General features: G+C 53.2%; 2 protein-coding genes across 2 annotated transcripts in view; one reads left to right on the top strand and one right to left on the bottom strand.

The window, feature by feature from the left end:
- The window catches only part of LOC113426549 (major histocompatibility complex class I-related protein 1-like), a 405,199-nt gene that overhangs the window by 235,076 nt on the left and 154,012 nt on the right, over positions 1–16,111 (bottom strand). The gene's annotated exons all lie outside the window — the stretch shown is intronic.
- LOC113430845 (BOLA class I histocompatibility antigen, alpha chain BL3-7-like) overlaps positions 1–16,111 on the top strand; it is a 36,495-nt gene that overhangs the window by 6,133 nt on the left and 14,251 nt on the right. Inside the window, 1 exon segment of the mRNA XM_087953904.1 lies at positions 10,064–10,339. Coding sequence (XP_087810030.1) covers positions 10,064–10,339 — 276 coding nt within the window.

Below are 16,111 nucleotides of genomic sequence, written 5' to 3' on the forward strand. Positions count from 1 at the left end.
GCATTTGGGGCAAGATTTAACCCAGGCTTCGATCTGTTTATCAATGCCCGGCCACCACACATAACTTCTCGCCAGCGCCTTCATACACACGATGCCAGGGTGTCCATCGTGCAATAACTCCAATACAGTTCATTGTAACCTCTCTGGGATGACGACTCTGTCTCCCCATAGAATACAACCCTGTTGAGAGAACAATTCAGTCTGGCGGCTTTTGAACGGTGCGAAATTGTTGCGGACTTCGTCGACCGGCCATCCACGTTTGACCCAGCTGAGGACGTGCGAGGATAGGGTTCTGTTTGGTTTCGGCGGCGATGTCTCTCGCGGTTAAAGGCGGTGATCGTAGTGCTTCTATTTGGAGCGTTGTGAGAGACGGAGCTGGGTTGACGCCGGTTTCCGGAAGTGGGGGAATGACTCAAGGCGTCAGCGTGGGGAATGGCTTTCCCCGGGCGGTGTTGTAACTGATAATTGTATGCCACTAGAAATTCTGACCAGCGTGTCATTCTTGGCGACAGTATATAGGGTGTTGGCTTGTCCCCCGCTATAATGCCGAGCAACGGCTTGTGGTCCGTAATTATGGTAAATGATCGTCCATAAACATATTCATGAAAATGTTTAATAGCGGCGACAATAGCAAGAGCCTCCTTATCGAGTTGGCTATAGTTCCTTTCGGTTTTAGATAACGTACGGGAAAAAAAGGCAACAGGTGCTTCTTTGCCGTTAGGTAGAACATGGCTCAAGATTGCTCCCACCCCAAATGGCGAGGCGTCACACGTGACGGTTAACGGCAAAGTCTCATTAAATTGCATTAAGACAGCGTCGGAGGTCAATAGGTCTTTCACCTGCTGGAACGCTTTCTCTTCCCGTTATCTCCAGACCCAGGAAGCCTTCTTGTCTAACAAGCGATGTAATGGTTCAGCTACCGTCGCCTTCTGAGGCAAGAAGATATTATAAAAATTAATGAGTCCTAGGAAGGCTTGTAGGTCCGTTTTATTCCTAGGTCTGGGGGTGTTTTTGATGGCCGTTATTTTTTTTTCGGTTGGGTGGATCCCCTTTTTATCGAGGAGGTACCCTAGAAACTCAACCCTCTCAGTACAGAGTTGACATTTATCTTGTTTTACTATAAGCCCAGCGTCTTTGAATTTTTGGAGGACCGCTCTGAGTCGGTGTTCCAACACTTCTCTATTTGGAGCAGCTATTAAAACATCATCGAAATAAGGCACAACCCCTTTTATGCCTTGTAGTAACCGCTCCATCAGGCTTTGGAAAATGCCTGGGACTACACTCACTCCAAACTGGAGCCGATTGCATTTAAACGCACCACGGTGCGTAATGATAGTTTGGGCCTCAGCGGTCTCTGCGTCTACGGGTAGCTGTTGGTATGCTTGTGCTAAGTCCAATTTTGCAAAAAATTTTCCGCCACCCAGAGAATGTAGAAGGTGTTGAACCACCGGTATGGGATAAGCGCTTTGTTGGAGCGCGTGGTTTAGAGTGGCTTGGTAATCCCCACAAATTCTTATCGATCCATCCGGCTTAATGGGTGTTACTATCGGGGTTTCCCAACGGGCGTGATCGATTGGTTCTAAAACCCCTTGGGCTATCAATTTGTCCAATTGTTCATCGATTTTAGGCTTAAGTGCAAAAGGCACTCGATGGGGTTTGAGGCGTATGGGCGCAACCTTGGGGCTGAGATTAAACGATATAGGGGCCCCCTTGTACTTGCCTAGTTGCGCCGTGAATACGTCCTGGAACTCCTGGACAAGGGCTGCTTCCCAGTCACCGCTCCCGGTCTGGTGTATGCCGGCTAGTTCAATCCCCAACGGAGCGAACCACTGTAGACCCAGCAAACTGGGTCGGTCCCGATCGACAGTGGTAAGAGGCAGTGTAGCGGTGCAGTCTTTAAATGAGACTTGGACGTTACGGGACCCGGCAACAGGAATTCGGTTTCCCTGATAGTCTCTTAATATGATTCTCTGGGTGTTGAGGTCTTGACGATGGATGTCGGGGATCAGTTGTTTGCAAGTCTTCCACGAGACCATGGATAAAGACGACCCAGAGTCTACTTCCATGATGCAAGGGTGGTTCTCGATGGCGACCTTCACTCGGATCTTCTTTGCATCCAAAGATGAAGTGTGGCCGATGGTGATGGTTTGGTGCGTCTCCTCTCGTCTAGTCGACGCCGGAGGTGCTCGGTTTCTGTAGTGATAGTGGTTCCATTGGTGGTTCGGGTGGTCCTGGTTCACGGGCGGGCTGCCCGTAATTTGGCGGCCGTTGTTTTCTCTACGGATTGGACTTGACCCCCGCTTGCTCCTGCATACTTTAGCAATATGACCCCTCTTCCCACAGGAGCGGCAGAGTGCGTCGAGGAATTTGCATTCTGCTCATGGGTGATTTGCCCCACAACCAGCGCATTGACGCGAAGGCTTCCGGCTTCGCTGATCTCGCTGGTCGCGTTCAGAACGGAGTCGGTTGACCTCTTCATCACTGTCTGATGGAGACTCGAGGTCTTCATGGTGCGCCGTTGTAGCGTGCCTCTCTGAAAGAGGTGAGGCATCCTGGGCGAGTTGGCGGAGCGGTGCGTTGGTGCGGCGCATTCGAGCGGCCGACTTCCTGGTTGCCTCTGCTGCAGTAGCATCAGCGATGGCATCTGCAAGATCGATGTCCCCTTTTGCCATGATCTTGCTTTGAGCACCGTGGTCATCTAATCCCAGAACTATTCGGTCTCTCATGGCTTCCTCTAGGTTTGAAAAACCACAGAGACCCCCCAGGTTCCGGAGATCGGCGATGAAGTCTCCAACACTCTCGCCCTTCCGTTGGTTTCTTTGGTAAAATTCATGCCTCCGGATGAGAGTAGGCACTGCGGGTGCGTAGTGGGCCCGCAGTATCGGAGCAAGGTTATCCCAATCTATCGTCTTCACCTCTGCAGGTTTTGCAAGTGCCTTTGCCATTTTAAAAACGGCAGGCCCACAATGAGTCAGGAAAACCGCTCGTTTCTTGCCAGGCGAAGCGTCCTTCAGGTTATTGGTCTCCAGAAACATCTGGAACCGATCTATGTACGAGTCCCAGTCTTCGTTAGCCGGGTCAAATGGAGCGGGTGGTATAGCGCCGCTGGCCATCTTGCCTTTGTTGACGCTTTTGAAGCCACGTGCTCTGTTCGGTGCACAGCGAGTGCTTAGGCGGCTCTATTGTCTCCGCATCCCACCCTTGTCACCAGTGTTATGTTGGGAGGCATGGGCGCAAGAACGGAGACGAGGCCTCAGTAGTGACTCAACTCTTTATTCAGTGACTTCAGAACAGAACGAACAGAGCGAAACCCTTGGACAGCAGCAGCCCTTTTATAGGGCTGGCTGCTGTCCCATTAACCAATGAATAACGTTTAATACCTTGGTTTCTGTCCAATGGGAACGGCCCGTTCTAAGCCAATCAGGATGCAATGGAATGGACCAATCCCGACTTGCTCTGGTGGGCCAATGAGAAGAGCAGGATTTCGAGCCTGCTTTCCTAGCTAGCTTTTGTTAACTTTTAATAAGGCGTATTTTATTAGTTCATAACATGATCTTTAAAATCTTTGGTGCCCTGAAAGAATTTCTGACCTGAAGAGCTTTCAGAATGGACACCAAAAAGGGGCCTTGGGGATTTTCCAGCTGAATCAATTTCCCAGCAGCATTTTATTCATTTTATTTTCTTCTGATTCTTTTAACCCGCTTAGAAGCTGTTTTTTTCTGTTCATTGGGCAGCCTCAGAGTCTCTTCTGTGTTTGTATTTTGACAATGGAAACTAAACGGTGACTTAATGTGATTTCCCCCCTCCTTGTTAGTAAAGTTTCATGTCTTGTGAATTGAGCCTGTCCTCCAAGGAAGGGCTGGAAAAACTCGGATGATCCTCAGTCAGGAGTTTGCATGATGGAAAGTGAAATAATGTTCTGTGTTTAATCTTTGGTTCACCAGAGGGGCTTGAAAGGGGACAGGACCCTCCCCACAGAGGATGAGTTTAGGGAGAGGACCCCAGCTGAGCCCCCCCAAAAAACATGGGTGTTTTCAGCAGGAACTCCCAATCAGGCCCAGTGGGGGCAGGGGGTGGGGGCAGGGTGGAGAGGCCCCCTGGGTTTCTATAGGGTGAGGGGAATTCTGGGAATTGAAGTCCAAATGGCTGAGTCTGAGGAACTCTGATTTAGGCCTTTACCTTCCACTCACTGATCATGGGAAGGGTTGAGTAGCCAGGATCACAATCCCCTCCCAAGTTGGCTGAGGGGCATTTCTGCCTGACAAAGTGCATCCGTGGATGATGGTTTCAGGCCCTAACTGGGTTGCTGAAATGAAGCAATCTTGGGATAATCCCAGTGAAATTCTCTGTGGAATGAGGGGGAGCCCCTCTGAGTCCTGGGTTCAAGGTCGATTCCTGCTCAAACAGCTGAACTCTGGGAGGGGAGGGGGATTTTCCAGCGATGGGAAGGGGGACAGGAGGAAGATCGAGGGTCTCCGTGGCTTCATTGCTGCTCCTTTCCCTTTGCCTTCCCTTTTTGAGTTTCCCTAAGGATCCCATGGCCTCTCCGTTCCCCTCCCCCGTTTTATAAAATCTCCCCTAATATCTGCAGCTATAAACCATCCACTTTGGCCCTTAGACTTTTTTTTTGCTGTGAATGGAAATTTGGGGTGTCCAGGTGGGGTTTGTTGCTGCTTTTGAGCTCCTGGGGGGAAATCCGCCCTTTTCCCTGTGGGGCCACTGTAGCCTCCTTGGGGCAGAGACTGAGCAGCCCAGAAGGGGGTTTGAGGGAGTCCTTGATGGAAGAGGGGAGGGCACAACTGCGGGCAGGTGAAGACCTTCCCTGCCCTCCAACTCTTCAGGCCCTCCAGAAGCTGCTTCTCTCCCTCTCAGTCGCTCCCTCATTCCACCTCCTGCCTCCTCTCCCACTGTTCTGTACAAAGAATTAACATACTTGCAAACCCCGCGCTGCGATTGGCTAAAGCGCGCGGAAACCGGATTGGTTAGAATTAACATACTTGCAAACCCCGCGCTGCGATTGGCTAAAGCGCGCGGCAACCGGATTGGTTGGGCAAGCCGCCCTGATTGGTCCGTTAAGAATCTCCCGCTATTGGTCGAGCCAAGAGCGGGAGATTCAAACAATGTCATTGGCAGGGCGCCGCGCTTGGAAATAAAAGCCGGGGTTTTTCCTTCTTTCCCCAAGCATGTACTGGAGCACAATAAAGAGCTGAACTTTGTCACTGACTCCGAGCTTCCTTCCTGCGCCGGACACGACACTGGCGACGAAGGTGGGATCCAAGAAGGAACCACCAAGCACGTGTCCGGAGGAAGACAAAGACCAACACGATGGCCGGCCTCACTCCGCCCGCACAATTCAACCCGACTACCGAGGACTGGGAATCGTACGCTGACCGTTTCCAGATGTACCTCGAGAGTAACAACTTGAAGGATGCCAACGGAAACAAGAAAAGGGCTGTTTTCCTGACACATTGCGGGCCCGCAGTGTTCAAAATGGCGAAAGCCCTCGCCAAACCCGCCGACGTAAAGACGATGGACTGGGCCGACCTTGCGCCATTACTAAAAAACCACTACGCTCCTACCGTGCCCATCCTCATCCGACGAGACGAATTCTACCGGCGAAATCAGCGGCAGGACGAGAGCATAAACGACTTCATAGCCGCTCTAAGGGACCTCGGGGGTTTGTGCGAATTCCATGAACTAGACGACGTCCTCCGAGACCGCGTGGTCCTAGGTCTCCGGGACCAGGCACTGAAAAGCCGTCTAATGGCAAAGGGGGACATCAGTCTCGATGTCGCCCTGGCAGAAGCGTCCGCCGCCGGCCACCAAGAAATCGGCAGCTCGACTACGGAAAGCGGAGAACGGGACCGCACCGACAACCCCGAGGCTAACCGCCGAGAAACCGCCACACACCATGGCGACCTGGACTCCGCCTCGGACACCCCAGACGAAGGAGAAGAAGAAGACGTCCATCGGCTCCAGACACGACGAGACCAACGAGGTCGTAAGTCGGGGACCCAGTGTGCGGGGTGCGGGGCAACCACTACCGAGCAGACTGCCGTTTTTTCGACGCGACCTGTCGGAATTGCAACAAGAGGGGCCACATCGCCCGAGTCTGCCGGCTTCGGAAAAATTACAGCCCCCGACGCCGAGAGCCGAGCAACCGGCAGCGAGACAACACCTCCCCCAGGAACCGAGAGCACCAACCCGACACTCGTTGGAATAGGGACAGCCGGGGCCGACGAAACGGGGGAGACCAACAGAGGGAGGAAACCCACCAGACACTCACAATTGGCCACGCCGAGACCAACGATGCCCGTAAGGTCTACGTGGAAGTAAGCATCGAGGGCGAGCTTTGCCGCATGGAGGTGGACTCCGGGTCCTACCTTTCCATGATCGCCTGGGAAGAAATCAAGCGACTAGTACCAAATCTCCACAAGGCTGAACTAGAGAACCAAAGATTGATAGTCAAAGACTACCAAGGGAACCGCATCCCCGTCATCGGGACCGGACAGTTCAATGTAGCCTTCAAGGACCGCACCGCAAAACTTCCCATCACAATAGTGGACCAGAACCGACCAAGCCTCCTGGGACTCCAATGGTTCGCACCATTGGGCATCGGGGTCACCGGGATAAACCGCACTGAGGAAACCGACTGGGAACAGCAGCTGGCTAAGGACTTCCAGGAAGTATTCGACGGCACCTTAGGCAAGTACCGGGGACCCCCTATCTCTTTCAGTTTAGACCCAAACGTCAACCCCATCCGCCTAAAGCCGAGGCGGGTGCCTTTCGCGCTCGGGGGAAGATAGACGAGCAGCTAGACAAGCTCGTCAAACAGGGGTTCTGCAGCCAATTGATCACGCCCGGTGGGAGACCCCAATAGTCACCCCAGTTAAGCCAGACGGGTCAATAAGGATTTGTGGGGACTATAAGGCCACCCTCAACTGCGCCCTGCAACAAAGCGCATACCCCGTCCCAGTCGTGCAACATCTACTTCACTCACTGGGGGCGGTAAAGTCTTCGCGAAGCTCGACCTGGCACAAGCCTATCAGCAGCTGCCGGTCGATGACGAAACCGCCGAAGCACAGACTATTGTTACCACCGGGGCGTTTCGTTGTAACCGACTCCAGTTTGGAGTCAGCGTGGCCCCGGGATTTTTCAAAGCCTCATGGAGAGACTCCTACAAGGAATAAAAGGGTGGTCCCTTACTTCGATGACGTACTAGTATCAGCAACCAACCGGGAAGAACTAGAGGGTCGCCTAAGGGAAGTACTAGAGAAATTCAAAGGGGCCGGTTTAAAAGTGAAAAGAGAAAAATGCCAACTTTACACAGAGAAAGTCAAGTTTCTGGGATACCTCCTAGACCGACATGGCATCCACCCGACCAGGGACAAAGTAAAAGCCATCAAGGAAGCCCCGACCCCAAAAACAAGACAGAGTTACAGGCATTTCTGGGACTACTCAATTTTTATAACGTGTTCTTACCCCAAAAGGCAACCGCGGGAGCCTTTGCATAGGCTACTGGATAAAACATCAAAATGGTCCTGGGGGACGCGTGAGGAAACCGCATTCAGGAAAACAAAAGACCTGCTAACCTCGGACGCCGTCCTCATACAATACAACGAGACTCTACCCCTTACCGTCACATGCGACGCCTCACCTTTGGCGCCGGTGCCGTCCTCAGCCATACCCTAACGGACGGAAAAGAAGCACCCATTGCATTTTTCTCAAGAACACTTAGCAAGCCAGAAAGAAACTACAGCCAACTAGACAAGGAAGCCCTTGCCATCGTCGCAGCCGTAAAGAAATTCCACGAGTATCTTTACGGCCGTCGATTCACAATTATCACAGATCACAAACCGTTGCTAGGAATCCTGGCGGGAAACAGGGCCACACCGAACATCATATCCCCCAGGATGACAAGGTGGTCCGAATTCCTCGCCGCTTACGACTACCGGCTCATACACCGCCCGGTAAGACAATCACCCATGCAGACGCACTAAGCCGTTCACCATTACCCGACCTCGACGACGACCCAGCACCCACGACGACCACCCTCAGCATAGAGGCGCTACCCGATCTGCCCATAACCGCGTCAGACATTGCCCGAGAAACAAATAAAGACAAACGTCTGGCGCAGGTATTGCACTGGGTAGAGAAAGGGTGGCCGGAAAAAGACAACGACGAATCATTCAAACCCTTCAGAAACAGACAAACCGAACTATCTCTACAGAAAGGTTGTTTGTTATGGGGGGACAGGGTGGTCGTACCAGAGAAGTTGCAAGGGAAAGTGTTAAAACTTCTGCATGACGGGCACCCAGGCATCGTCGAACAAAAGCCTTGGCCAGAAGTTACGCGTGGTGGCCAGGCATAGACAAAGAAATTGAAGGGTGGGTGGCCAGGTGTTCACGCTGCCAAGAAACCAGACCAAATCCCCTGCCGCGCCAATATTAGAATGGGAGACCCCAGGGGACCATGGTCTAGAGTACATATAGACTTTGCCGGTCCCACAAGGGGGCACACATTCCTCATCACGGTGGACGCTTACTCCAATTGGCTGGAGGTAAGCGACATGAAAACCACCACAACTGAAGCCGTCACCAGGGTACTAAATAAACTGTTCGCGACCCACGGCCTTCCGGATGTCGTCGTGTCGGACAACGGGCCCCAATTCACCTCGCTGGAATTCGAAAAATTCCTAGCAGAAAAGGGCATACGACACGCCTTGACAGCGACGGCTCATCCGGCGGCCAACGGTAGGGCGGAACGGATGGTCCAATTCACAAAGAAAACCATCCAGAAAATCGAGCACGGGAATATACAGGAAAAAATAAATAAACTGCTTCTAATACAACATATAACCCCTAACACGACAACAAACAAAAGCCCGGCAGAATTACTGATGGGGAGGAAACTAAGGTCCCCACTTGACAGACTGCACCCCACATACAACCCGGAGAAGCCCCGGACTCATCAAGCAAACACCGGGCATTTAAACCAGGCGATGCAGTCTACGCAAAAAACCTTACCGGAGACCCACTATGGGTACCGGCAACTATAACCCAAATAACAGGTCCCCATTCATACAGACTACAAACAACGGACGGACAAGCATGGAAACGCCACATAGATCAGTTAAGATCTCGAATAAAAAACACAACCGACACGCAAGCAAACACAGACAACCCCATTAACACTAACCAAGGGGGGAGGGAAAATACAGGGGACCAAGAAAGAATAGAACACAACCAACTATACTCACCAGATATCAGCCAACTCGAAGCCGCACCAAGGAAAAGCAGCCAAGCCAGCTCGACCAGCCCGGAAAGACCAAGCGGGAGCGGCAAAAGCCGTAGCTCGACCAACCCGGGTAGACCGGGAGGGAGCCGCAGCAGCAGGCCCACACTCCAGACGATTCCATCAAATAGACTGAGAGCAACAAAAACCCCGACCGAACAGGCCGGGAACCAGGAAACAACTGACCTGCGCAGGTCCAGTAGACAAGCACGGAGCCCCGCCTACTTACGGGACTACGTTGCGTAGGAACGAACCAAGAGGGGAGGGGTGTTCTGTACAAAGAATTAACATACTTGCAAACCCCGCGCTGCGATTGGCTAAAGCACGCGGAAACCGGATTGGTTAGAATTAACATACTTGCAAACCCCGCGCTGCGATTGGCTAAAGCGCGCGGCAACCGGATTGGTTGGGCAAGCCGCCCGATTGGTCCGTTAAGAATCTCCCGCTATTGGTCGAGCCAAGAGCGGGAGATTCAAACAATGTCATTGGTCAGGGCCGCGCGCTTGGAAATAAAAGCCGGGTTTTTCCTTCTTTTCCCCAAGCATGTACTGGAGCACAATAAAGAGCTGAACTTTGTCACTGACTCCGAGCTTCCTTCCTGCGCCGGACACGACACCCACCATCTCTCCCTTCCTTCCCCCCTTCCTCCTCTGCCCCCCATCTCTTCTTCCTCTTCCTCCTTCCTCCCCAGAGCCTCAAATGGGAGCCTCCATGGGATCAGGGCCCTTGACTGAAGCCCCCTAACTCTCCTCCTCTGGGTCCCTTCCAGGCGCCTCCTCCCACTCCCTGAAGTATTTCTACACCTCCATCTCAGACCCCAGTCAGGGGCTGCCCCAGTTTGTCATTGTGGGGTATGTGGACGGTCAGGTCTTTGTTCACTACGACAGCCACACCCAGAGGATGCAGCCTCGAGTCTCCTGGATGGAGAAGGTGGAGAAAGATGACCCCGAATACAGGGACAGAAACACCCGGAATTTTCGTGCCACTGAGGAGGTGTTCAGAGTCGACCTGGAGAATCTGAGGAATCGCTACAATCAGAGCGAAGGTGAGTGATGGGTCTGGTGGCTCCTCCAGCCCCATATTCCCCTCCCCAGGAACCAGAGGGGGGGAAAAGGGGGGGGTCCCTTCAAAGGGAAAAGCAGCCTCCACACCATTTAAAAAGTCTTTTTTTATATGTTTATTCTTTTATTTTAATCAATATAAGATTGTCCTTGCCTCCATAGCTGACATTTTCTTCCAACAGCAGTTAATGAAAACGTGTTTAAATTTATCCATCTGTCTGTCTGAATGTTGACATGGATATTGATATAAACTGAGGTAAAAAGGGACCGAAATCTCCCCTCCCCCCATGGAAGATGGAGGGTCCTTAGTGGATCTCCTGCTGTGGGGGAGGAAGGGAATCACAAGTCTCCCCCCCCCCAAAAAAAAGAGGCAGGTGGATCCTAAGGAGATCCTGGGGGAAGCAGGTCCTCGTCCTTCTGTCTGTTTCCACCCCAGAGAAATGAGGGATCGAGTGGAGATCCACCTGGGGAGACTAGATCCCTTTCCTTCTCCCCCTTGTTGGAGGGAGGAGTGGGGCCCAAATGCCAGGAGCTTCTTCTCATCCTCCAGGTGGAAGGAGAGGCCAGGAGGCCCAAATGGGGTGGGGGGCTCTTGGAGGGGGGGGGTCACAGGGCCAGGATCCTCCCAATCTTGAGGGGGAAAGAGAGAAAAGAAACAAACCTCCATTTGGGGCCCTCCAAGAGTCTCTCAGAGCCATCATGGCTTCCCATCCTTGGTCCCTCAGGCTGAACTCCTGCCCTGCCCTCTTGGTGGGGCTGCCCTGGAGGGGGAGACTCTTTCTTCAGCAGCCCCTCCCCCCATTCTGCCATCTTTTGGGGTGGACTATATTCCCCTTCAAGGAACCTTATTTAGGAAAGGGATGCAAGGAAATCTGGGTGTAAAGATAGGCTGCTTTTGGCTGAGGAAAACCTTCTCCACAAACCTCAGCCATTTCCCCTCCTTTCATCCCAAGGAGGGGCAGCCCCGCCCTTCCCCCCTCCAGGGAGACCCCAGAGCTCATCCAGTCCTGCCCCTGATCCCCCAGGATCCCCCAGATCCCTCCAGGCCCCCTGCTGGCCTCCCAGGGAGCAGAGCTGGACCCAGAGGGCTCCCCCTGGTGGAGGAAGGAGGAAGGAGAGCAGCCAGAGTGGAGGGGAGCCTCCTTTCCAGGCTAAAGAGCCCCAAAGGTCCCAACCTTTCCTCAAAGGGAGGCTCCTTCCACCACCCCGCATCGCCTGAGTCGCCTCCTCTGGACCTTCCCCAGCTCCCTCCGGTCCTTTTCTGGGGTCTTTTGAGCAGAAACTGAAGAGAATATTCCAGATGTGGAGGCACCCTTGATTCATGGAAAGGTTTATGACATTAGCCTCTCTGTGTTTTCAATACTATTTGAATGATCCCTGATATCCTGTTTGCCCTTTAAATTTGTTATAAAATTTGTATTAAACTTTTTGAACAAAAAACAAAAACTAATAGAAAGTAACCTAAAGTAAAGGAGATAAAAGAAAGAAATCAAAGAAAAATAAAAAGTAGAAGAAAAGAAAACAATTAAAGAAAATTAATAAAGAAAAAAGACATAAAGAAGTTATTTCTGATATTCTTCACGGCAGTTCTAAATATAAATATGTTTTAGCCCCTCTTAAGCAGCCTTCCTCAACCTTTTGACCCTGGAGGAACCCTTGAACTATTTTTCAGGCCTCAGGGAAGCCCTGCACATCCAGGCTCAAAGATAGGCTGAAATTGTTTCATGCATAGAGCTGTAGAGATGCATTAATAGTGTTCTTACACTAAATATTGTTCTGTACAGTCATTTACATTCTCGCAAGCCCCGCGCTGCGATTGGCTGAAGCGCGCAGCGACCGGATTGGGCGAGCGAGCCGCACTGATTGGCCCGTTGCGAATCCCCCGCGATTGGTGGAAACTAATCGCGGGAGATTCGAGGCGGTGCCATTGGCCGCGGCCGCCGCGGCTTGGGAATAAAAGCCGCAGTCCTTTCCCTCCAAACCTAAGCTGTAACCGGAGCACAATAAAGAGCTGAAACCCAGTCACTGACTCCGAGCTTCCTTCCCGCGCCGGACACGACACTGGCGACGAAGGTGGGATCCAGAGAATAACCACCGAGCACGTGTCCCGCGGAAGACAAAGACCGACAAGATGGCCAGCATGACCCCACCAGCACCATTCAACCCGACTACCGAGGACTGGGAATCGTACACGGACAGATTCCTAATGTTCCTCGAAAGTAGCAATTTGAAGGATGCGAACGGGCAGAAGGGCCGTTTTCCTCACACACTGCGGGCCCGCAGTGTTCAAGATGGCCAAAGCCCTCGCGAAGCCCGAGGATGTGAAGGCGATGGACTGGGCTGATCTCGAGCCACTCCTTCGGAACCACTACGCCCCCGCTGTGCCCATCCTCATCCGGCGGGACGAGTTCTATCGGCGAAACCAGCGGCAGGACGAGAGCATCAGCGACTTCATAGCCGCCTTGCGGGACCTAGGGGGAATGTGCGAGTTCCGGGATCTGGACGATGCCCTCCGAGACCGCATAGTCCTAGGTCTCAGAGATCAGGCACTGAAAAGTCGACTGATGGCAAAAGGCAACATCGACCTCGGGGACGCCCTGGCCGAGGCCTCCGCGGCCGAAGCCACCCGAAAGTCAGCAGCCAGGCTTCGGAGGGCAGAAAACGGGGACCGCACAGAAACCCCCGAGGCAAGCCGACGAGAGACCACCACACACCACGGGGACCTGGACTCCGCCTCCGATACCACGGAAGAGGAGGAAGACGTCCACCGGCTACAAACAGGACGGGACCGACGAGATCAGCGGGGTCGTAAGTCGGGGAACCAGTGCGCCGGGTGCGGGGGAAATCACCTTCGATCAGAATGCCGGTTCATCGACGCGATCTGCCGGCATTGCAACAAGAAGGGCCACATCGCCCGAGTCTGCCGACTCAGAAAAACACACAGCCCCCGCCGGCGAGAACCGAGCAGCCGGGGACGAGACGACACCCCCCCGAGGACCAGAGATCGCCAAGCCGACAATCGCTGGAGCCGAGACAACTGGGGGCGACGGAACGGGGAAGGCCGCCAGGGAGAAGAAACCCACCAGACGGTCACCATCGGCCATGCCGAAACCACTGACGCCCGGAAGGTCTACGTGGAGGTGAGCATCGAGGGCGAGCCATGCCGGATGGAGGTAGACTCCGGATCCTACCTCTCCATGGTCGCCTGGAAAGAACTCAAGCGACTGGTGCCAAACATCCAGAAAAGAGGACTGGAGAACCAGAAGCTGATCATCAAGGACTATCAGGGGAACCGCATCCCCGTCATTGGGACCGGACAGTTCGAGGTGACCTTCAAGAACCGCACCGCGAAGCTTCCCCTGACAATCGTGGACCGAAACCGACCCAGCCTCCTAGGACTCCAATGGTTCGCACCACTCGGAATCGAGGTCATGGGAATAAACCACACCACAGAGGCCGACTGGGAGCAGCAACTGGCGAGGGACTTCCAAGAAGTATTCGACGGCACCCTAGGCAAGTACCGAGGGCCCCCTATCTCCTTCAGCCTAGACCCAAATGTCGCCCCCATACGCCTAAAACCCAGACGGGTGCCTTTTGCACTCTGGAAGAAAATAGACGAGCAGATTGACAAGCTCGTCAAACAGGGGGTTTTGCAGCCAATCGACCATGCCCGGTGGGAGACCCCTATAGTCACCCCAGTCAAGCCAGATGGGTCAGTAAGGATCTGCGGGGACTATAAGGCCACCCTCAATTGCGCCCTGCAACAAAGCGCCTACCCCGTCCCAGTGGTGCAACACCTATTACACTCGCTGGGGGGGGGGCAAGGTCTTTGCGAAGCTCGACCTGGCGCAAGCCTATCAGCAACTGCCGGTCGATGAAGAAACCGCCGAGGCGCAAACAATAGTCACCCACCGGGGAGCGTTTCGCTGTAACCGACTCCAGTGGAAAGACTGCTGCGAGGAATAAAAGGGGTGGTCCCCTACTTCGACGACGTACTAGTGTCAACAGCCAACCAGGAAGAACTAGAGGGTCGCCTAAGGGAGGTACTAGAAAAATTCAAAGGGGCCGGGCTAAAGGTGAAGAAAGAGAAATGCCAGCTATGCACAGAGCAAGTCGAGTTCCTGGGGTACCTCCTAGACCGACATGGCATCCACCCAACCGGAAGCAAAATCAAAGCCATCAAGGAAGCCCCCACACCCAAGAACAAAACAGAGCTGCAGGCATTTCTGGGACTGCTAAATTTTTACAATGTGTTCTTGCCCCAAAAGGCGACCGCGGCGGAGCCTTTGCATAGGCTCCTGGACAGGACGGCCAAATGGACCTGGGGGAAACGGGAGGACACCGCATTCAAGAACACCAAAGACCTGCTCACCTTGGATGCCATCCTCATTCAGTATAATGAGACCCTACCCATCGCCGTCACATGCGACGCCTCACCCTTTGGCATCGGCGGCGTCCTCAGCCATACACTTCCGGACGGAAAAAAAGCACCCATCGCTTTCTTTTCGAGAACACTCAGCAAACCCGAAAGAAACTACAGCCAGTTAGACAAGGAGGCACTGGCCATCGTCGCAGCGGTAAAGAAGTTCCACAAGTACCTCTATGGCCGCCGATTCACCATCATCACGGACCACAAGCCACTGCTGGGCATCCTGGCGGGGAACAAGGCCACCCCGAACATCCTATCCCCCAGGATGACGAGGTGGTCCGAGTTCCTCGCCGCCTATGACTACTGGCTCACACACAGACCCGGTAAGACGATCTCCCATGCAGACGCGCTGAGCCGCTCACCGCTTCCCGACCTAGACGACGACCCAGCTCCCACGACGACCACCCTCAGCATAGAGACATTGCCCGATCTACCCATAACCGCGTCAGACATTGCCCGAGAGACTAATAAAGACAGGCGTCTGGCGCGGGTATTACATTGGGTAGAAAAGGGATGGCCAGAGAAAGACAACGATGAAGCATTCAGGACATTCCGAAACCGGCAAACAGAACTGTCACTACAGAAAGGTTGTTTGCTATGGGGGGACAGGGTGGTCATACCGGAAAAATTGCAAGGGAAAATATTAAAATTGTTACACGAAGGGCACCCGGGCATTGTGAGGACTAAAGCTTTGGCCAGAAGCTACGCTTGGTGGCCAGGTATGGACAAGGAGATCGAGGTCTGGGTAGCCAAGTGCTCGTGCTGCCAAGAAACCAGACCAAATCCCCCCGCAGCACCAATATTAGAATGGGAAACACCCAGGGGGCCATGGTCGAGACTCCATATAGATTTTGCCGGGCCCACAAAAGGGAACACATTCCTCATCACGGTGGATGCTTACTCCAACTGGCTGGAGGTAAGCAACATGAAGACCACCACAACAGACGCCGTAACCAAGGTCTTAAACAAGCTTTTCGCAACCCACGGCCTCCCGGATGTCATCGTGTCAGACAACGGACCCCAGTTCACCTCGCTGGAATTCGAAAAATTCCTAGCGGAACGGGGCATACGACACGCACTGACAGCGACGGCGCATCCGGCGGCCAATGGTAGGGCGGAACGGATGGTTCAATTTACAAAAAGAACCCTCCAAAAAATCGAACACGGGGACATACAAGAGAAAATAAATAAAATGCTCCTAATACAACATATAACCCCAAACACAACGACAAACAAAAGCCCGGCAGAATTACTGATGGGGAGAAAACTAAGGTCCCCACTTGACAGGCTACACCCCACATACAACCCAGATAAACCCCCAGACTCA

Source organism: Notechis scutatus, chromosome 2, assembly GCF_049901735.1.
Source record: "Notechis scutatus isolate UNSWTSFEM ecotype Mainland chromosome 2, rNotScu1.2, whole genome shotgun sequence".
Taxonomy (NCBI): domain Eukaryota; kingdom Metazoa; phylum Chordata; class Lepidosauria; order Squamata; family Elapidae; genus Notechis; species Notechis scutatus.